Source organism: Hypomesus transpacificus, chromosome 17 (genome assembly GCF_021917145.1).
Source record: "Hypomesus transpacificus isolate Combined female chromosome 17, fHypTra1, whole genome shotgun sequence".
NCBI classification, from domain to species: domain Eukaryota; kingdom Metazoa; phylum Chordata; class Actinopteri; order Osmeriformes; family Osmeridae; genus Hypomesus; species Hypomesus transpacificus.
The window spans coordinates 6,159,686-6,180,040 of record NC_061076.1 but is presented as its reverse complement, the minus strand read 5'-3'; the positions used below and the strand labels follow the sequence as shown (position 1 = coordinate 6,180,040).

General features: G+C 46.4%; 5 protein-coding genes across 10 annotated transcripts; 2 read left to right on the top strand and 3 right to left on the bottom strand.

The window, feature by feature from the left end:
• Positions 1–2,211: 2,211 nt before the first annotated feature.
• On the top strand, positions 2,212–4,777 carry LOC124478988 (C-factor-like). Its single transcript, XM_047037436.1, has 6 exons — positions 2,212–2,501; positions 2,586–2,640; positions 2,823–3,010; positions 3,169–3,330; positions 3,615–3,725; positions 4,427–4,777. The coding sequence occupies exons 1-6, from the start codon at positions 2,355–2,357 to the stop codon at positions 4,538–4,540; spliced, it is 777 nt and encodes a 258-aa protein (XP_046893392.1). The 5' UTR covers positions 2,212–2,354; the 3' UTR covers positions 4,541–4,777.
• A 1,252-nt stretch (positions 4,778–6,029) lies between these two features.
• Positions 6,030–7,769, top strand: LOC124478989 (C-factor-like). The gene is made up of 6 exons (XM_047037437.1): positions 6,030–6,303; positions 6,388–6,442; positions 6,590–6,777; positions 6,888–7,049; positions 7,288–7,398; positions 7,656–7,769. Exons 1-6 carry the CDS (start codon positions 6,157–6,159, stop codon positions 7,767–7,769), a joined length of 777 nt encoding a protein of 258 aa, XP_046893393.1. The 5' UTR covers positions 6,030–6,156.
• Positions 7,770–7,819: 50 nt separating this feature from the next.
• trim35-12 (tripartite motif containing 35-12) lies at positions 7,820–11,301 on the bottom strand. Its single transcript, XM_047037427.1, has 6 exons — positions 10,074–11,301; positions 9,713–9,808; positions 9,104–9,334; positions 8,992–9,014; positions 8,789–8,907; positions 7,820–8,657 (listed from the first exon to the last, which is right to left on the bottom strand). The coding sequence occupies exons 1-6, from the start codon at positions 10,605–10,607 to the stop codon at positions 8,098–8,100; spliced, it is 1,563 nt and encodes a 520-aa protein (XP_046893383.1). The 5' UTR covers positions 10,608–11,301; the 3' UTR covers positions 7,820–8,097.
• Positions 11,302–11,565: 264 nt separating this feature from the next.
• Positions 11,566–16,361, bottom strand: gipc1 (GIPC PDZ domain containing family, member 1). Of its 6 annotated transcripts, none has more exons than XM_047037435.1 (8): positions 16,295–16,361; positions 15,989–16,149; positions 14,982–15,400; positions 14,683–14,868; positions 14,332–14,512; positions 13,970–14,082; positions 13,786–13,867; positions 11,566–13,638 (listed from the first exon to the last, which is right to left on the bottom strand). In XM_047037435.1, the coding sequence occupies exons 3-8, from the start codon at positions 15,279–15,281 to the stop codon at positions 13,487–13,489; spliced, it is 1,014 nt and encodes a 337-aa protein (XP_046893391.1). In that variant the 5' UTR covers positions 15,282–15,400; positions 15,989–16,149; positions 16,295–16,361; the 3' UTR covers positions 11,566–13,486. The 6 variants fall into 6 exon arrangements, with proteins under 6 accessions (XP_046893391.1, XP_046893389.1, XP_046893387.1 ...); XM_047037433.1 differs by having other exon boundaries at positions 16,092–16,149; XM_047037431.1 differs by having other exon boundaries at positions 15,633–16,354.
• A 141-nt stretch (positions 16,362–16,502) lies between these two features.
• Positions 16,503–20,254, bottom strand: dnajb1a (DnaJ heat shock protein family (Hsp40) member B1a). The gene is made up of 3 exons (XM_047037428.1): positions 19,691–20,254; positions 18,687–19,270; positions 16,503–18,526 (listed from the first exon to the last, which is right to left on the bottom strand). Exons 1-3 carry the CDS (start codon positions 19,899–19,901, stop codon positions 18,296–18,298), a joined length of 1,026 nt encoding a protein of 341 aa, XP_046893384.1. The 5' UTR covers positions 19,902–20,254; the 3' UTR covers positions 16,503–18,295.
• Between the last annotated feature and the right edge of the window lie 101 nt (positions 20,255–20,355).

Here is a 20,355-nt window from a genome sequence, read left to right as displayed (position 1 = left end):
TGGACCTTTTTGAACCACAGTTATGCACCGGTGTATGTTCATAGTGGAGCACAGGAGACCCAGAAGTGCCACATGTTTGTGTCTGTGTATGTGCATGTGCTAATATGTATGTTGAGAGCCAGACACTGCCAATTTTCTCTGGACAGCCAAAGGAACCCATATGGATTTGGAGCGATAGATTTCTTTCCAGTGTCTCTTTATGTCGTAGTTCTAGTCACACTGGGGGATGTCTGTTACACTGTGTACTAAACATAAAAAGCCTTCGGTTTTTAACACTCCTTTTTGTCGCTTTTCGCTGTCTGCTGTATTGCTCAAACATCATTCAGCTCACCAGCACCGGAGGGATCCAAAGAGCAGCATGTTGTCACATAGAGTTAGCAGGCACCGAGCACTAATGGGTTTTCTATAATCGTGTTTTGAAGTGTGGGTGCCAAACATTGTAAGGGACTGTTTGTGAAGCGAGACACATTTCGTCGAGCGAAGCTTGTTCTGGTTTCTTGTTTACTGTGTCTCTCCGTGAAGAGCTGTCGACAGCCAGGACCCCCTTCTCTGTCTTTCTTAGTCATCATCCAGTGTGCCATGTCGCGTCACCAGCTTGCTGTGGTTGACATGCATGTTGGAGGTTCATGCATGTATTGAGCAAGGACTTTTGGTGATCGAGCCTATGTCAATGTGTGTGAGAGACAGTGCACCCTAGTGGTCCGCATGCTGCTCTGCATCCCTGTACTGCAGTGGTGCCAGCACACCTGCAGTACCGTCAACCAGATGAAAATATGTAGATATGAATAAAGTCAGTCAATCTCATGTTTGTCTGTCTCATGATGGTTCTGACGCCCGTTGGATGTGTCCGTGTAACTGTTGACGTAAACATGGAAGTCGTGGAGTCCTTCCTAGGAATCAGAATCAGAAGAATCAAAATCAGAATACAGTTTAATAGCCAAGTAGTTTACACAACAAGGAATTTACTTCGGTGGCTGGGTGCATACAGTAAACATATAAGCATTCTCAAAGTGTGTGCTGTCTTTAAATATAAAAAGTATGAAATGTTTTTTTTATTTATATATATATATATATAACAAAATATGACAAAATACAAACAAAAACTGAACAACATGCAATAAAATATGATATAAAGTAACGAGAGTGCAGTAGGCTGTGAATCAGAGGAATGTGTGTCTCTCAATCCCATACAACTGCACTTCCTGTCAAACGTGCTGTGTTGGCAGGGCTGTTGTATAGTGGCCACAGCCCTCTGCCCTCTCCTTTGCCTACATTTGCATATCATCACATGACCCAATGTCCCCTTTACCTACAGTAAATACAATACCCACATTCTTTCTGCTTTCGTCAACCATTCAATGACTCATACGGTGAGGGTACAAAGACCTGCACTACTGAATCATTGACCTCATCTGACACCTAGCGTTATATCCACTGCGCACAAGCCACCCTTACCTCATTTGCACTATGTTGTCCTATTCTTCTTATTATTATTATTAGTTTTATATATATATATATATTTTTTTTTTTTTTTCGTTTTTAGAATTAGTCAGACTGTTGTACATTTCTACTTTTTTATTTTATTTAGGGTCCCTATATATTTATTCTATGCGCCTTCCTGCCACAGTGAATTCTGTGTTTGTGTAAACTTACACGGCGAATAAACCAAATTTGGATTCTGATTATGGATTCTGAATCTGATTAATTTTTGTGTGTGTGTGTGCATCTGTATGTGTAGATGTGTGTGTCCTACACTGTCAGGTTAAGATTGCCAAATAGTGTAATCATGACTCACAGCACTCACATGCAATGGCTATGTGTTCGCTGAACGAAAAGCTATCATCAAAAGGATTCTATCATTGCTCACTAAGACCCACTTTCTGTGAATTATTGACTCAATCTTCCTACTGCAAACATTCCACCATCCATGTAATGAGTCATTTGATTACTGATGCGCACCCAGGTCCTCGCACACACACATTTTCGTTGGCACAAAAACCTTTTCATTACCAGTGAGACATCTTTATAGAGTCAATCACTCATAACATGTAGACACAAGTGCCAAGTCACTGTGATTAGGCTGTCATGCCTCCCTCTCAGAGCGTGACCATTGATACAGATGTCTTGTCCTGTTAGTCAGCCTGTCACTCATGTAACCCTTGTGTACGCTGCACACACATACACAGTTTCTCCATTGCAGAGTGACTCAGCATCCATGACTTCTTGTTTTCCTTTGTGAAGAGTTTCCCAGGCCGTGAACTCACTCAACCCCTCAGGTCTTATAAGTGGAGCCTCCAGCTTTTATTTACTCCACACTCACATCGTCTTGACTGAGGCAGAGGTACACACTGAGAATGGCAGCAACTAGAGCCTGTAGCGTCCTGATCACAGGAGCAAACCGAGGCCTGGGGCTGGAGATGGTCAAACAGATGATGGAGGCTCCGCAGCCTGTCCGCCAGTTGTTCGCCTGCTGCAGAGACCCAGAGGGTCCCAAAGCTGAGGTGAGAGGAGCCCCTTCTCGAGCAGCGTGGGTAAGCTGGCCCAAACGTCCCAGTGTGAGTAACCATGGACCTCTTGTGTTGTAGAATCTCCGAAACCTGGCCGAGAAGCACCCTAAAATCATCACCGTCATTCGTTTAGGTAACAATGTATCCACTTGTAACTTGTACTCTCACTCTCTCTCTCGCTCTCGCTCTCGCTCTCGCTCTCGCTCTCTCTCTCTCTCTCTCTCTCTCTCTCATATTAACCTAGCATGTGCTGTTATTTAGTGTAAGAGTCCCAATTGCCATTTGTGAGTCGTAATGTTGCCTTATCTCCATCAGACGCCACGGACCCCTGCAGCATTAAGGAGTCTGCCCAGCGGGTGGGCTCCCTGCTGGGGAAGGAGGGCCTCAACATGCTGGTGAACAACGCGGGGGTCTTAGCCCATGGCACCATACAGTCCACCAGCTCTGAAGACATGCAGTCTGCCTTCAACACAAACGTGATGGGCCCCATGAACATCATTAAGGTGAGCGGATTCTAAGGAACCCCCTGCTGACCCACAGTGGAGACAATTCATTTCTTTGTACAGTTGCCATAACAATAACAGGTATGGGTATCGGCAAACATCTGGTCGTTTGTTTCTTTTTGGATCATTCTCATTGTTCTTTCTCTGGCCCTCCTTAGGAGTTTCTGCCCTATCTACGGACAGCAGCAAAAGCCAGTGGGAAGCCAGGGATGTCCTGCAGCAAGGCAGCTGTTATCAACATTTCCAGTACGCTCGGATCCATATCTTTGGTTGAAGCGTCGTACTCATTCTTCCCCGCCGTGTCCTATCGTGTCAGCAAGGTGAGGTGAACTCTCTCACCCAGGCACTCCCTTTCCAGCGTCGACTAATCTTACCTCACCCTGCCGTTTCACGGCCATGACCATCCAGTTACCTCTATTGTCTTGCATCCTCTCCTCTTTGACACCCTCCCTCCTCTTTTCCTGTTCCTCCTTCCCACCCTTTACCTCTCTCTCTCTCTGTCTCTCTCTCTCTCTCTCTCTCTCTCTGTTTCTCTCTCTCTCTCTCTCTCTGTCTCTCTCTCTCTGTCTTTCTCTCTCTCTCTCTCTCTCTCTCTTTCTCTCAGGCAGGTTTGAACATGCTGACCATGTGTGCAGTGGAAGAGTTCAAAAAGGATGAGATTCTGTTTGCTAACTTGCACCCTGGCTGGGTTCGCACAGACATGGGAGGAGAGGGGGTGAGTCTCACTGTTTCAACTGAACGCATCGTTGCGTTCGAGATATTATTTAAGCAATCCACAAATGGACTGAGTTGTGGTAAGAAATAAGCCGTAGTGATCAGAAAATGACAAGTGGACATTGTTTAGACAGGGAACTGCACCAACTCAACGGAGGCTTTATTGACAACAGGCAGACAGAGTAGAAGGGGATACCCAAAAGGGGGAACCAGGTCACAGGCATGGGTCGTACGGGAGCAGGGAGTTATCCAAGGCCGGACAGAGCAGGTACAGGCAAGGGTTGGTGTGGGTGTCAATTCACTGCACCCACAGTCGACTATCACAACTTCTATAAATAGTCAATAGGGGAGAGTAGAGACAAGGTTGAGCAGAGACAGAGTCTGTACACCCGGTAAACTAATGAATCTGGATTGATTCTAAATCCTCTGAATTGCAGGCTGAACACTGAAAATACTTTTCAGGGAAGTATGAGGTTTGAATGGTGTATAGACAGTGACAGTGTAAAGGAGGGAAACTACTCTAATGAATGGGGCGCAGGTCTGTGTGAGGGAGGGGCATTCCACATTCTGGTGACTGTCATGTGGGAATGGGAGCCTCTCAGGTCACAGGAACACAAATGCTTGGAAATTCTTATTGAGGGTCTCTTCTGTGCTGATCTGTTTCTGAGCTGACACAGTGTGATGTGTGTTTATGACCACCAGGGGGAGATAGACGCACCAGAGAGTGTGGAGGGACTTCTGCGTGTGATGAAGTCCCTCACAGAGAAGCAGAACGGCGCCTTCATGGACTACAAAGGCAGCGTTGTGCCCTTTTAAATCCATTACTGCCCTCTTACTGATATAGGGCCTAACTGTACACGTGAAGTAAATGAAAAGAAAATGAAGAATCGTCATGTCCTGTTTTATTTATTGAGGTTTTGTATTCATTCAGACTTCTTCTAAATAGCCACATGCTGTTGCTATTGGTTTACAAAACTGCCTTGAAGGTTAGACACTATTTTATAATTTGAGCAAACACTGTATTTTCTTTTGAAAATAAGTTGATACAGTAGCCTATACTGACATAACTGGATAATAAACATTTAAATTAAGTCAACGGGCCTAGCTAGACAGTTGAGCCGTGTAACTTGCAGCACTGGAATGTGCGGCATGTTTGTATGTTGGAAAGATGGACTCTAAACATGTTCAAAGCAAAAAAGAGTTCTTGAGCTCTGGAAAGGTGCTATAAAAAATGTACATACTATTTTTATTATTATTTATTTTTTAAACCATGACTTACGTAGAGTATAAACCTACAGACTATGAAAAGCACTCCAACCTTCCAACCACAAGACACAATTTCCTGGATAGTTCAGCATGGTCCTGATCCCCTCTACACAGTCCTTATCTTTCTGCTTTGACCAACCACACCTCTATGACTCATACAGTAATGGTGCTTGGTCCAACAAACTCCTAATGTCTCCCTAAAACTCCAGACTTGCCTTACTGATCCATTTAACCATATGATGTGTGTGGATGTTCATCTGTATGTCGTTGAGTCGATTTGTGTGTCCAGCCACTGTTACTAAATCATACTGTGACGTTTGTGTCACTCAAAATAACTGAAGCTTAGAAGACTGGATTTCTCTGTCTTTGGTCCACAGTCTATACACTAATTATACAGTAAATGCCAACTTATCAACAAAATGTGCTGTGAATGATCATACCAGGAGCTTTCACTTTAGTATTTTAAATGCTGAACTCTGCCTCTAACATTACACAAGCCATCATGACATACAGTTTCTACCACCATTACAGCGTTCATCAAAGGGCCACTTCATCCCCTAGACTGACCCACTTATGTCATGCATGGACTTGCATTTCCAGCCACCTAGGCCCTCTTACAGAGCGACGAACAAAAGACTTGTTATCTTTATCTCGACAGGACTGTTCGCCCATGATAACACGTGGTCACGGTGATTAAGCCGCCGACACGTCCCTCTCTGCAGCAGATTCTCTCCATTCGCGTCCCCCCCGTGTCTCCAGAATCCTTCCCTGACCCCCTTCATTTCTCTCTCGGCTCAAATGTTTACATACTCTATTTATTTATCAGCCGTGTTTACTCTGGCGTGCTGCTTTTAGTCGAACTCGTGGATGTTCCTCGCCAAACACAGGATTCCTTCGCGGTTTATCTATTGAGTCTCACTTCATGTCAACAGCCTAGCTGTGGAACCCTGTTTGGTCCAAACCCATTGTCCACGCACCCAATTTTTTAAGGGCCGATGCATGACTCATAGCATACATCTTGAATCTTGTTTGCCTTTGTGAAGGGTGTCGCCCAGATTTCGAATAAACATCCAGCCGCTCAGCTCTCATAAATAGACCATTTTCAATTCTTAAGAGTCCATTCCACAGTCACGTCGTCTTTACTGAGGCAGAGGTACACACTGAGAATGGCAGCAACTAAAGCCCGTAGCGTCCTGATCACAGGAGCAAACCGAGGCCTGGGGCTGGAGATGGTCAAACAGATGATGGAGGCTCCACAGCCTGTCCGCCAGTTGTTCGCCTGCTGCAGAGACCCAGAGGGTCCCAAAGCTGAGGTGAGAGGAGCCCCTTCTCGAGCAGCGTGGGTAAGCTGGCCCAAACGTCCCAGTGTGAGTAACCATGGACCTTTTGTCTTGTAGAATCTCCGAAACCTGGCCAAGAAGCACCCTAAAATCATCTCCGTCATTCGTCTAGGTAACCACTTATCTACTTTTACTTTTACTTTCTCTCTTTATCTCTCTCTCTCTCTCTCACCCTCTGATTAACCTAGCGCGTGCTGTAATTTAGTGTAAGAGTCCCAATTGCCATTTGTGAGTCGTAACGTTGCCCTATCTCCATCAGACGCCACGGACCCCTGCAGCATTAAGGAGTCTGCCCAGCGGGTGGGCTCCCTGCTGGGAAAGGAGGGGCTCAACATGCTGGTGAACAACGCGGGGGTCTTGCCCCATGGCACCATACAGTCCACCAGCTCTGAAGACATGCAGTCTGCCTTCAACACCAATGTGATGGGCCCCATGAACATTACTAAAGTGAGGAGATCAGAGAGTTTCCAAGGAACTCACTGTTGCACATGTAAACATATGAACATTTGATTCCTTTTTTTTTTTACTTTCATTGTTCTTTCTCTGGCCCTCCTTAGGCGTTTCTGCCCTATCTACGGACAGCAGCCAAAGCCAGTGGGAAGCCAGGGATGTCCTGCAGCCAGGCAGCTGTTATCAACATTTCCACTGTGTTGGCATCCATGGCTTCTGTTGGAGAAACGTACTCATTCTTCCCCGCCTTCGCCTATCGCATCAGCAAGGTGAGACGAACTCTCACCCAGCGGTCTCTCTCTCCCTCTCTCTCTCTGTCTCTCTCTATCTCTGTCTCTCTCTCAGAGTCTTACCTCACCCGGCCTTTTCACAGCCATGACTATCCAGTCGATTCTATTGTCCTGCATCCTCTTCTCTTTGACACCCTCCCTCCTCTTTTCCTGTTCCTCCTTTCCACCCTTTATCACGCTCGCTCTCTCTCTCTCTCTCTGTCTCTCTCTCTCTCAGGCAGGTTTGAACATGCTGACCATGTGTGCAGTGGAGGAGTTCAGGAAGGATGGGATTCTGTTTGTTAACTTGCACCCTGGCTGGGTTCGCACAGACATGGGAGGAGAGGGGGTGAGTCGGACTGTTTCAACTGACCTCATCCATGTGTTTAACAAGTACTGTTTCAGGCAGGGCTCAGGCCAGGTCAAAAGACATCCACAAGCTGACTCGGATGTGGCAAGAAATACGGCTTTAATGATTTGAAAATGACATGGGGCAAGTGTTTAACTAGCGGAGCAGACATGTTGGGAAACCATTGTTATTGAGGGGCTCTTCTGTGCGGATCTATTTCTGAGCTGACACATGTAATGTGTGTTTATGACCACCAGGGGGAGATAGACGCACCAGAAAGTGTGGAGGGACTTCTGCGCGTGATGGAGTCCCTCTCTGAGAAGCAGAACGGAGCCTTCATGGACCATAAAGGCAAAGTCCTGCCCTGGTGAACTCATTGAACTGTCCTGTAATGTTTATAAATAAATAAATACAACAAAAATTCAGTTTTGTTTTATTTCCTGATTATTAATTCTGATATTCTTTACCCAATAAACACATTTTGGTAAAATATTTAGATCATGATAAAGGAAAGAAACAATATCACAATTCTCAACAAAACTGATTACTAAAGATAAAGGCCCCAAAATGAAAAGTGGACCATTAAATATGAAATGCGTCTTTTCATTACAGCTTGTCAGTTTATATATATTTTTTACACCAAACAGACTTCCTTGGTCGGTGTCCCAGACCTTAAATGACACAGTTGAGTACTTAACATCACCAGGTGGAGCTGTTCCACACTGCCACTTTGACTGGGCAGATCTTAAGGGGGCCAGGGTTGTTGCCATTGATGTTGGCCCCGGGACAGAAAAAGGGGAACATCTTCTCAGTGAAGAAGTCGTTGAAGGTATAGATAGGTGCCATGGTTACGGGATTGGAGAACGTCACCTCCCCAGAGTCGTAGTCCAGCTGCACCCTGACCCGGTGCAGGTTTGGGCCCGGCTGCAGAGGGGTGCTGGGTCGGGTCATGGCCGCATACTCCCCCTCGCAGTGGGAGATCATCCAGAAGCCGCCCTCGGGGCAGCCGGAGATGCGGCCCTTCCTGTTGATGGACTCCTTGACCACGCCCAGCATCCAGTCCGGCTTGCCGCCCACCTCCACCTCCCAGGCATGGCGTCCGCAGGTGAAGCCTTCGGAGCCCAGCACAAAGACAAAATGGTCGAAGCGCTCCGGGTTGTTGGGCAGCTTCTGCACGGCGCCGCTGTTAGTCACGCCGGTCAGGTCCGCAGACAGAGACAGCCAGGAGTAGGCCGTGTTGGGGTCTAAGGTTACCGGGGCTGGCAGGTGGGAGACACGGACAGGTGGAGGGGAAGAGGAGAGGAAGAGAGTGTAAAAGAGAGAGGTTCGGAACGGTTGATCGGACGCGTGCGAAGCCAGTTTGGAAAAGTCAACCAAATGAAATACGTACTGTAGGACACCAGGTCGAGCATTTTTTCCCAGACCTGGAATCTGACAGAGCTGACGTGTTTGGCTACGTTGATCAGAGCACCCGAAACCTTCCCAGGGTCCTGTTGAGAGATCTGAACTCTGCCAGGAGTCGTACAGCCATTAGGCACGCAACATAAACACTGCTTTCAGCAATATGAGGGCTCTGGTTGCTAAAGCACTCACCTCTGCTTTGTATTCTTGTAGTTCTGAAACGGGGGGGAAAAGAGAAGAAAGAGGTCATTCAGGATCCAAACACACCGAAAAGGACTCCGGTCGAATGTCCCGTTCCTCCTACCTGCAGGAAGAGAGCGTCGCTCGACGCGATCTCGTTCTCGATCGCGATGACCGCCTGGGAGAGGACGAGGATGTCTCGGGTGATGTTCTCCGTCTTCTTCCTCAGCAGCAGTTTCTTCTCCTCCTCTTCCTCCCGCAGCGCCGCCAGCCGGCCCTCCTCCTCCCTCTGCAGGAACAGGCGCAGCACCTCGAACTCCCCCTTCACCTGCATCTCCGTCTGCTGGGTCTGGCTCTGGCAACGTCAGCACACGGGGTCACTGGACACATGAACTACCAGTCCAATATCCCTGACAAGGAGGCCAAGGCTTCCACCGAGCACATCTCTGACAACCAACCAAGGACACAACGTCATTTTGCACGGCCGGGAATTGAACTGGCAACCTTCAGATTACTAGCCCGATTCCCTAACCACTCAGCCATCTGACTCCTCCTCCCCATTGAATACACTGTGACTGAGATGCTTCTCGAGGTCAGGAGCAGTGTTAAGCGGTGACCGTGAAGCTGAAGCCATGGAGTGTGTTTTTTAAAGGCGACCCTGGGTTTGTTTACACATGAACAAAGCTTGGCGTAACTTTAGACGCACTGAGGCTCCCGTGGTGTTTGTTGATACCTTGATGTGCACCGTTGTGTCATCGCACTCCTGCTTGGCTTCATAGAGGCGGCGGAGGCTTTTCTTCAAAGGCGTCACCTCTTCCTTGAGCTCTTTCTGTCCGAGAAAGCAGGGAGAGAGAGAAAGAGAGCGAGAGAGAGCAAGAGAGAGCGAGAGAGAGCGAGAGAGAGAGCAAGAGAGAGCGAGAGAGAGCGAGAGAGAGAGCAAGAGAGAGCGAGAGAGAGAGAGAGAGAGAGAGAGAGAGAGAGAGAGAGAGAGAGAGAGAGAGAGAGAACTTTCGAGATGCTGGGTTCAACCAAACCGTCACCAGTGAACATCAGCGAATGTTCCGAGTCAGACTCGATGAAGTCGACTTCCTCACCTTGAGGTCCTGTGCTCCCTCCTCCAGGGGACACACCCGGTGGCCCTGGTGCTTCTTGGACGTGTGACACACGCAGCACAGCACCTCGCCGTCGTCCAGACAGAACAGCTTGAGAATCTCCCCGTGCGCGAGGCAGTGCTCCTCCTCCGCGCTCCCTTCCCCTCGTCCCCCGGCCCCAGCCGAGAGCCCCCCCTTCAGCTGCCGCTCCCTCAGGAAGGTGTCCGCCACGTTCTTCAGCGCCAGGCTCACCGTGGGCTCCGTCAGGGAGCACTTGGTCCGGCACACGGGACACTCGCGCCGGGCCTTTTTCTTGTTCCAGAACTGCTGCAGGCACGCCCGGCAGAAGCTGTGGCTGCACTTGAGCACCACGGGCTCCCGGAAGACCTCGCAGCACACGGGGCAGGAGAGCTCCTCCTCCAGCATGGAGCTGGAGTTGGAGGAGACGGCGCGCGGACGCAGAGCCAGGCCCACCTGGGGGCTCAGGAGGAAGGAGGGCTTCCCGGGCTGGGAGAACGCACGGGGTCGTGACGCCATGACCGGGGACCCCTGGAGGAAGACCACGTCACAAAAGGAGACGTGTCGTCGCGTTGTAGAAGCTCCACTGTCAACAGGTAGTCTTCCTGTTCTGCTGCCTGTCCTACTGCATCTGCATGCGACTCCGGGACTGGACTGCTAATGTCGCGGACCAAACACTGTCAATAAGGGGTCACATGATCACATGCTTTACCCCGACCTGAAGAACAGGAACATGACTCATCTCCACCCGATTTCCTTTTTCACCGCCTATGCTCCCAAAGCATAGTGTTATTCATTTAACCTGTATGGTCAGAGATAGATTGAATAAATCAATCTTTTCAAGCATTCCCAGAACTCACCCTCGGACACACGCCCACTTCAGCGGACTGGGTTTCAGGGAAAGTAGCGTCATGCCTGGCTAGGTCTGGATCAGCAACACTAGAGGAAAAGCTCTCAGGCATGTTTGCAGTAAACAAGGTTAAAAGGTTAACCAGGCATCCAAGTGTGATACCAAACTTCTTTCAAATATCCTCTCATGGCCCCAGAATACCACATGACACAGCCATCATTCTGGTAGGATCCACAAATCTCTCCACTCTGGAAGGTGGTGCCCTAGAGGTGAACCCTAGACTAGACCAGCCTGACCTTCTCACCATATTACATTACCTCTACTGTCCAAACACTGACACCTGAAGGGAGAGATTTGCTGTCTAGTTAGAACTCATGTATTTTTAAGTGGTGAGAACATGGCAGTGAATGCTAACACACACAAAGTTGAGGAAAATACGCACAGGGGTCAAATGTTTGTTTGTCTTGGAAGGAATTATTTTCACTGTGAGGGAGGTTGACTCAGTCCATCTGTGCAAAAACATCAGCTGACAAATGCATTAATGTCCTTGAATTTTCAGTCAATGACTGAATAAATGGATATAACAATATAGCTATAGCGATATATTCAAGTATTAAACTGAAAGAGTGAGGATTCATAATTTCCATTATTATTGCCATTATAATCAGACATGAAACAGTGTAACATAAAGTCCTCCCAATGACAAGTTTTCTCTTCAGTCAGTTAGTGTCTAGTATCAATTGCATGACAGTTACCATCTAAAATATACTTCAACAATACTGGACAAAAATCATCAAACTTAACTACAGAAATGTCCATACACAAATAGACTGCAAGAATATTGAAAATGTAACACCAAAAAGTCTCCTTACTTTGTGTTGGGATCAACAACTTGCATGTTTTTCTCCCCATATAAACATCATGACATCACCAACAGCAAGATGACTGAGGAAGTAGTTTGGTTGGATAACAGTATGATTATTCTACTACCATGACAGAGGTCAGGTTCATTTATATCATTCAATAAAACACCAGAGCCTTTATTGAATTAGTGTTATGTTCTGTAACTGCATAATATTATTCCAATATATTTCCATCCTCACTATATTGGTCCATGAGCTCCATTTTAGATCCTTGACTTCATGACCATTTGGTCCCTAATTGTGCTTTATTGGAAATACTGACACTTTGAACATGGTAAGCATGTTCAGACCTTTCTACAGACTCAAAGTCTGTACCGAGGTATCCAACCCTATCGTGACTTTCCAAAGACACATACTTCACATCATCACTTCATATTATATATACGGTTTATAAAAAAAAGAAAAAGAAAAGAAACTCAGGATGAAAACATTCCTTAAAAAAATTGAGGCTTACAGAGTGATCCCAGTTAGGGTTACCAACCCATTGTTTTCTGTGGATTGGACAAATTCTTACCATTCTACAGTATCTTTTATACAAGGTAGCCTGTCCACATAGTTGTAGTCAACTCTGGAGTATGGCATAAGACAGATCTGTAGGGACCATCCAGTGTGGGGCTGATAAGTGCAGCCCAATTCTAGAGTTCACCGTCACTGCAGCAAACACCACAAGTGTTTTCGAGGCGAGGAGCCGCAAAAGAAGATCTGACCTTTGCATTATTATTGAGTGCCAATGCACTGTAAACCTTCAGTATCCACAGCACATTTCCTTCACATAACCAACAGTACATTAAAAATATACCAGAAATCACAATTAAGATAACATAATAGCTCATGCTAGTGAGAATCATATTAAAGTATCTGTAACAGAGACTGAAACAGAGCTATATGAAGTCCTGGGTTAGCGTGTCTTCGACCACCTCTCACTGCAAAGTTCCATGCAGTTCAGCCCATCCGGCTGTTCAGCTCTGGGCAGTGACTACGGTGGCCTCCTCTGGGACATACAGTGCCAGCCGGGGATGGGGGGAGGGGGAAAGGTTGTATACAGCGCAGTGCAACACAGTGCAAAAGTGAAACGTCACAGTTAGTTGGACGAAACTTGGAAGGGTCGCGTGTGTTAAGCCACAGTCCTGTGAGCCTCCGACCTGACTTGTGCTCTGTCTTCTTTACGCAAGAGGACAGGAGGTCCTGGGCGTCCGTTAAGTAGGTGTGGTCAGACGGAACATTCTAGTCCACAACCCTGCTCCTGGATCCTGGACCGCCCGGGAGACGTTAATGCACTTAATCGCTCCAACACAAGGACCTCGTGTTCTGCATTCAATTGTCTGATCCGAGGTTCAGGTCCATAATACTGTGAGACGAAGTAAGCGATCAGTGGATTCTTTCCAAGACATGAGCTAAATAGTTTCCCCTAGATGTTCTCCCAAAAAAGTGCCCTCTACATAAAAAAAAAATAGCAGATGTACACAGGAAAAACTAAAACAAAAGAATGAAAAAAATGCATGATACGAAACTAAATAAACACATATGACTAGCGTGGTGATTCCTAGTAGTGCTGTTTGTTGTGGGCGCCACAGCCATTCAGAACTGCACACAAGGTGTTCCGCCGGTCCCGTCGGTTTCCGCGGTTACAGCCGGCCGACCTTCGCGTCGCCAATGGCGCCCCAGACGTCAAACACAAATTCGTCGGGGAAGGCAAAGTCTCCCAGAGTCTCATCCAAGGCCTGAGCGAACTCATCGGGGTTCTTCTTGTCCTTCCCTAACTCCACCATTGTGGCCGCTGGCACGGAGGGAGAGATCAAGGTCAGAGTACTTCACCTTTTCATTAGAAAGGACTTTACAAAGTCTGAGAATTGCTCTTTAACACTTCAATATGCTCTGGCGTCAACTCTCCCACACACACACACACACACACACACTCACTTACCGAGCTCGCTGTCTCTGATGCCCATGTAGTTCTCAAGAAGGTCATCCACCTTCTCAATGGCTTTCTCCTCAAATGCAGAGGGCTGCAAAACAAAAGTGGACAAGCCCCGTGAACTCACTCGTTTGCATGCGACCTGTAGCGCGGACGTCCCTGCTCATGGTCAAGTCATGCTTAAGGCACTCACCAGCTCCTCTACAGTGGCAGGGCCCTTGGAGCGCAGCCGCAGGGTCCCCCTTCCCGTCCCCAGCTGGGTCCCTGAGCCCGATCTTGCCCCTCCAGACCTCTGGCTGATCATGTCTAAACAAGAGCAAACACATCCCAAAACACAGGTGTCACACGACTCTCTCTCTCCTAAGCCCCCCTGCTTGTCAAGGCATCTTATATATATACACACAGTACACCAATCACACACAAAACCCTGATGGTTTACAGTTCGAGTGGTTGGAAGAAGCTCATTTTAAGTGTTGAACATTTGTATATGATTAGGTCTCATCCCATCAATAACACCATGCTGCTAACTCATTTAGGTTTGCTCCCGAAACCCACCGAAGGCTTTAAGGGGCTCCACAAGTTTCAGGCAGAAGTCCTTCCCCTTGGGCAGCTCCTTCAGCATCTTGGCCACCTCGTAGTGCCGGCTGCCAATGAGCCCCCGTCCGTTGATGGACTCGATCATGTCTCCCACGCTGATGACCTGGATCTGGTGGATGACGCTTCCCTCTCGTATTCTCTGAAACCAACAAAGGGGGGGGGGGGGGGGGGGGGGGGGGGGGACACACAGTCGTCACCTACAGAAGACTGCTGTGTTATCAATCAAAGCTTGTGTAAAGACTAGAGTATGCCTTCAAATCTTCTCAATCGGTTTTTAAAAATTCCCATTTGCCATTGTTAAGTCTCCACCTTGATGAAGGCGTAGCCTGCTCCGTTGTCCGTGATGGTCAGTCCCAGAGCATCCTCTCCCTTGTACACCTCCACCTCCTTCCTTTGGCCTTTAATATGGGCAAAGATAAAGTCTTCCAAGCCAATCTGACCTCCCAACAACTTGTCCATGTCCACCTTGTGAGTGTTCAGTGTGCAGAACATGACCTGTGGAGGAACAAGCACAGCATTGAGAGCTCAAAGGATCATTCCGTGTCGAATATCAGTTCTCGGACAACAAGCACATTAAATAAGTAAATGTGCTGGCTGTTTCTTCTCACCTCAGCAGGGGGGATTCCAAAAGCCTCTCCAATCTTGGCATAGAGCTCCCGCACATTGCTAAAGCCCTCAATGCGTCCTGTGGGACTGCCGTGGGCCAGCTGGGTGTGGAAGATCAGGCGGGGTCGCAGGCTGCTAGGTGGAGGAGGCAAACCCTCATGGGTGGCACCCTGTCCCAACCCCACACCACTACCATCCAAGCTGTCCATCCCGGGTACATTAAGGCCCGCCCGAATTGGTTCAGCCTCCTCGTTCTCCACTAATGGAGACGCCTTCTTCCTTCTTCCCAGCCCAAGAGGCATGTTAATGACCGTCTTTGTATTTGAGTGGGATGGTGGGAACTGTGTTTTATATTGTGGTGGTGACGAGGCAGAAGTCCAGATCAGCGTAGCCTATGCCTTTATTCGACCAGCATTACAACCTGTGTGTCAAGAAGAGACAGATTCTCGTTTACATTCGCCCGAGCAGCTACTGTACAATGTTATTGTTAGCCAGCTCGTCCCCCAAAATATGACATTCCATTTTGATTGGAGCGATATAAACTCAAAATGTGACACTGGCTACATAGATAGCTTGATTGTAAATGTTACATGGATAGTAGTTATCCAGCCAAATGTAAAACATATTTTGCAAAAATCGTACTGCCTACCTACCCGAGTCAGGTAGCTAGCTTCTCTAGCTAGTAGTAGTAGTGATTACCCTTCCCTTCGCGTAGAGCAGGCTTTCTGTTGAATCCCTAACCCCAACATTAATTGGGTTTTGAAGTTAGCTAGGTATTACTATCTGCTAAAAGATCTTATTAGCTTGCTAGTAGCTGCGAATGCTGTAAAACGTGTATATTAACTCTCTACAGTTAGTAGCTAGCTAGTTAGCAAGCACTGACTTGGCATTCAACTATCTTTTTATTATGTTAGCCTGGTAATACTAAGCCAGAAAGCTAGTCTCTAGCCAACAAGCAAGAAAGCTTAACGTTACTGTACTTGGCCTGGCCGTCTAAGAGGATCTTAACTTTTAAATCGGCGGTTCCATTTGATTGCCAGTTTCTCAAAGCGGCTGATTGCTCCAGCTAGCAGTAGCCCGGAAACATAGCAGGCCAGTCATCTTATTCTTACCAGCCAGGGTCGGCGGGACATGGGATAGCCAGTTCGTCTAGCTACCTAGGCTACCAAGCTAGGCGAGTCCAAGAAAAAAAAGGTAAAGGGTCAGTGAAAAGTAATAATTCCGTTAAAGTTAATGAAAGGCCACCAACCATCAAAATGCTAACTGATGAGACAGGGCTGCCCCTGCCGGTGTATGCTGCTAGCTGTCTATGTACCGTTAACAGGCTAGTAAGACAACAGCATGGGTCCTCCGCCTAGTCTTGTCTGACTGCTTGTGTTGTCCTAATAGCGACATTCACCTCACAAGGCTTTGCTGCCCTCTAACGGTGCGGGAGATATTGTTCATGAGGTGTGTCTGGCATGAGACGAGTTGAATAGATTTCATTGTAGGACTACTAATTAATTTTAATAAGGACACACAAATTGTTTTGACAATTTATTTGAAAAACAAACATGATGGTTCAAGAGAGCTCTTTGGAGCTTAAATAATACCCATAAAGAGTTAGTGTTTATATATAGATAGCTACATTTATTTGATATATGCCAGTGGTCAAACCAGTACAACAGGTGTGCTAATGGTGGACTTGTTCATGTTAAATGTGAAGGTGGGATTACAATACTTTTCCATAAAAAGTAAAACATCTGCAAAAAAAATCTAATCTTTTAACGAAAAGAACAGCTTTAAATAGATACAATCTAGTCATTTTAGCCACATGTTGTTGTGTCCCCTAGAACGAACACAAACTCCACCTGGAGTGGAATGATCTATACGAGGCAGTATATTGACAGTAGTAGTTACCAATATTCCACCACCTGATGTCAGACTAGAGTAAACATACATTTCAAGTACTTGAAGTTGTGAGACAGTCCAATAATTGTATGACAGATTTTAACCACAGCTAATCAAAGGTAAAACAAAACGGAACTACTGGCAGATAGCCTTAACGAGACTATCATTTCAGAATAATGTTTTTATTTTTCCTAAAATATATTAATTAAGCTTCAAGTTCTGCTGGTCAGTTGTCCTTTGAACAACATTCAGAAATAACCTGATTTAGTTAGCAATAATTTTTGTACATTGACTTGCATAGAGCTCAGGGGAAGAAAAAAAACTATTTGGGGGCTTATTTCACAGCTTAAAAAGAAGAAGAAAAGGCAGGGGAACAGCGAAATATAACAGGCACTGACTTGTGTTCAATTTACAAAAGTCAAGCACAAATATTATTGAAGAATGGGAATACATTTGTATTGGACAAATACAAGAATAATGGTGCTCAAATTATAACCAGGTCCCACAAAAGTCAAAACTTGCTACAATAGTTTATATAAATTGGTGGTCCCTTTTCTGTTACACCCAACCCACAGAGGCCTCACACACACATTCATCATTGAATGTTTAGCATGCACACAGTTCTTTGGCAAATAACGCTCCTATTAACCTCCCCTATGTTCTCAGACTCTGAGTCTGCTAAACAGGATTTATGAGTTCTACACAATAATCCTGCCATTTTGCCTCCCCCCCCCTTAAGTGGAGGGACAATTCTCCAAAATGTCAGCAATTTGCTCTCAGGCTTTCCTAGCAAACTTAAACATGTTTCACATATACTTCACTGCATAGTAAGCTAATACCACAAAATGTATATAGGTAGCTCTGAATCATGATCCATACAAGCTACATTCAGGCATGCTTGCACCTGAGATATTGTTCATAAGTTGCCAGCAACATTTGCTATGGAAGCACTCAAACAACTGTTTGAACACACACGTCATTTCATGACACTGCTTCACACTGACATCCTCATCTCAATGCCCCACACTTTATAGCCACATCCATCGTCTTTGTTAAATTGGCTTCCAACTACCGCCTTATGTAGAAACTTCAATTGAGAAGAGCCATCTGTGGCCCTCCAAAGCGTTTCACGCCTCCTCAGTCAAATAGAAAATCACACAAATCAAGCTGGGGAATAATCAAGCATTAGTATAATTTTGATAATAATGATATGCTGATATTGTGAAATATTATTGAAAACAATAACCTCCTATTGCGTCACTTTCTCTATACCAACCAGACTCAATCAAATTGTTGACTGGTAAATGAGTTCAATCCCAACATCTGGCCTGGGTGAGGCAGGGCCTGCAGCTTAGAGCTGTACATGTTATTAGAGATGTAGAGCGGTTGTCTGGTAACCGGCATTTTCTCACAGCCACCTTTTAATTCAAGGAGGAAGGATCTGACTCAATGCATCACGAGCATTCTGACCCAATTTTTCGGGGAATTTCACCACAAACTCCAGAACCATATCTCCTCTCTTCTCAGGGCACTTGGACAGGGGCAGTCCTTCTCCAACGATGCGTTTCTTCAGCCCAGGTTTGACGACGTCTCTGGAGCTCACAGTGACAGTCCTGCCATCCAACGTGGGGGCATTGACTGTGCAACCACACAGTGCCTGGTAGGAAACAGAGACAGACAGACACATTTAGGGGTGGTTGGCTAATAATAAGATCAATAAATATGAGTTGTGAGACATGACATTTGATTCAAGTATCAAAGGTTACATCAATGGGATTGCTAGCAGGTTTGAAGACGTGGAGGCCTCCGGCACTCACTTCTCTGAGGGATATTTTAGCAAAGAAGATGATGTCAGAACCGTCTCGGCGGAAGACAGGGTGGGGTTTGTCTTTGACGACAAACACCACGTCCGCTGGAATGTTGGCGGGCGTCTCGTCCCCCTCTCTGGGGAAGGTTATCTTGGTCCCTTCCTTCCAGCCACGCTTGATGTCTACGGTCAGGATCTTGTCTTCACTGCGCGCGGTGTAGCCGTCTGGATTCAGGCGCTTGCGGGAAATCTTCATCTTCTTGGTGCAGCCGGAGAACACCTCCTCCAGGCTCACCTTCAGCTCATGCACCACTGGAGGGTCCTTCTTCTTTTCCCGTCCCCCACAGGAGCCCCCGGGTCTTGACTTGAAGGACCTCTGGAACCCTCCTCCCATCCCACCCATTCCCCCCATCCCGAAAGCAGCAAAGGGGTCATCGATGTCCATATCATTATCCCCATTGTGTGGGAAAAACTGTTCAAAAGGGCTGCGGCCACCGAAAAACTCGGCAAACATGGCATGTGGGTCACCATGAAATGTGTAGTTAAAGTTCTGGCAGTTAGGACCTCTACTTCCACCCATGGGCCCCTTTAGACCTGTTAAAAAGAACAACACACATTTTTCATGCTTTACTTTCCCCACTTCATATATTGAAAATGGTAGGCTACTACTTTTTTAATGCCAGTTTAGAACTGCAAGACCAGTTGCCCACACGTTTCTACAATGATGTAGGTATTCCACATACTTTTATTTATTACAGGACTGTGGTCTGAACACAGAACAAGTAGGAAAGTTCCAGCGAACTTTAGAACAGTGACAACTGTTCTGTTATTCAGTTAGCCAAACCGTGCTCAAACAGACCTATAACAATCATTCCAACAGATTCCTAAAATAAGAGGTCACGCAAAATAGATTTGACAGAAGACAGCACAACTTATTCATGCCATGTTTTCGAATAGCCTACCACTGGCAGCTTGCAAGGGTACAATGCCAAAAGAAATCTTGAAACATGTTACCTTCCTCTCCATATTTGTCAAATACATCCTTTTTCTTCGAGTCGCTGAGGACATCATACGCCTCGGCAATCTCTTTGAATTTATCCTCTGCCCCGGCTGACTTGTTTTTGTCGGGATGATAACGCAAGGCCTGTTTGCGATACGCCTTCTTAATCTCGTCCTCTGACGCGCCTTTCTGTATTCCCAACACTTTATAGTAGTCTTTACCCATTACAATAATCCGTTTGTTTGTTTTTAAATTTTTGCAAGCATTGTTGAAGGAGAAATCCTGACTGTTTCACAACTTACAGTAATGCAGACACGGCTTAGGTGGCTTGCTAGCTATATATCCTTCCTTGTACAAATCCTGTGCGCGGTATTTTGAGTGACTTACAAACAAGCTTGTCGATTTAAATACACATATGAATCTATGTAAAGATATGTTACAGATATATTACGCTCTGCTAAAGAGAGCACTTTTTAACACTGGTGAGTAATGTAGTCTAGCCCTCATGCGCTCTTCAACACGTCGACAAGAGAAACTTCTAGAACAAGCTTGCTGATGTGCATGGAGTAGGAACATCACATTTCCTCATAAGTATCCACGCCCCTTGCTACGTCACGGAAGCTGTCATAGTCTAGGTTGAATGGAATCAGTCATACTGGTACAGCAACCCAGTTATAAT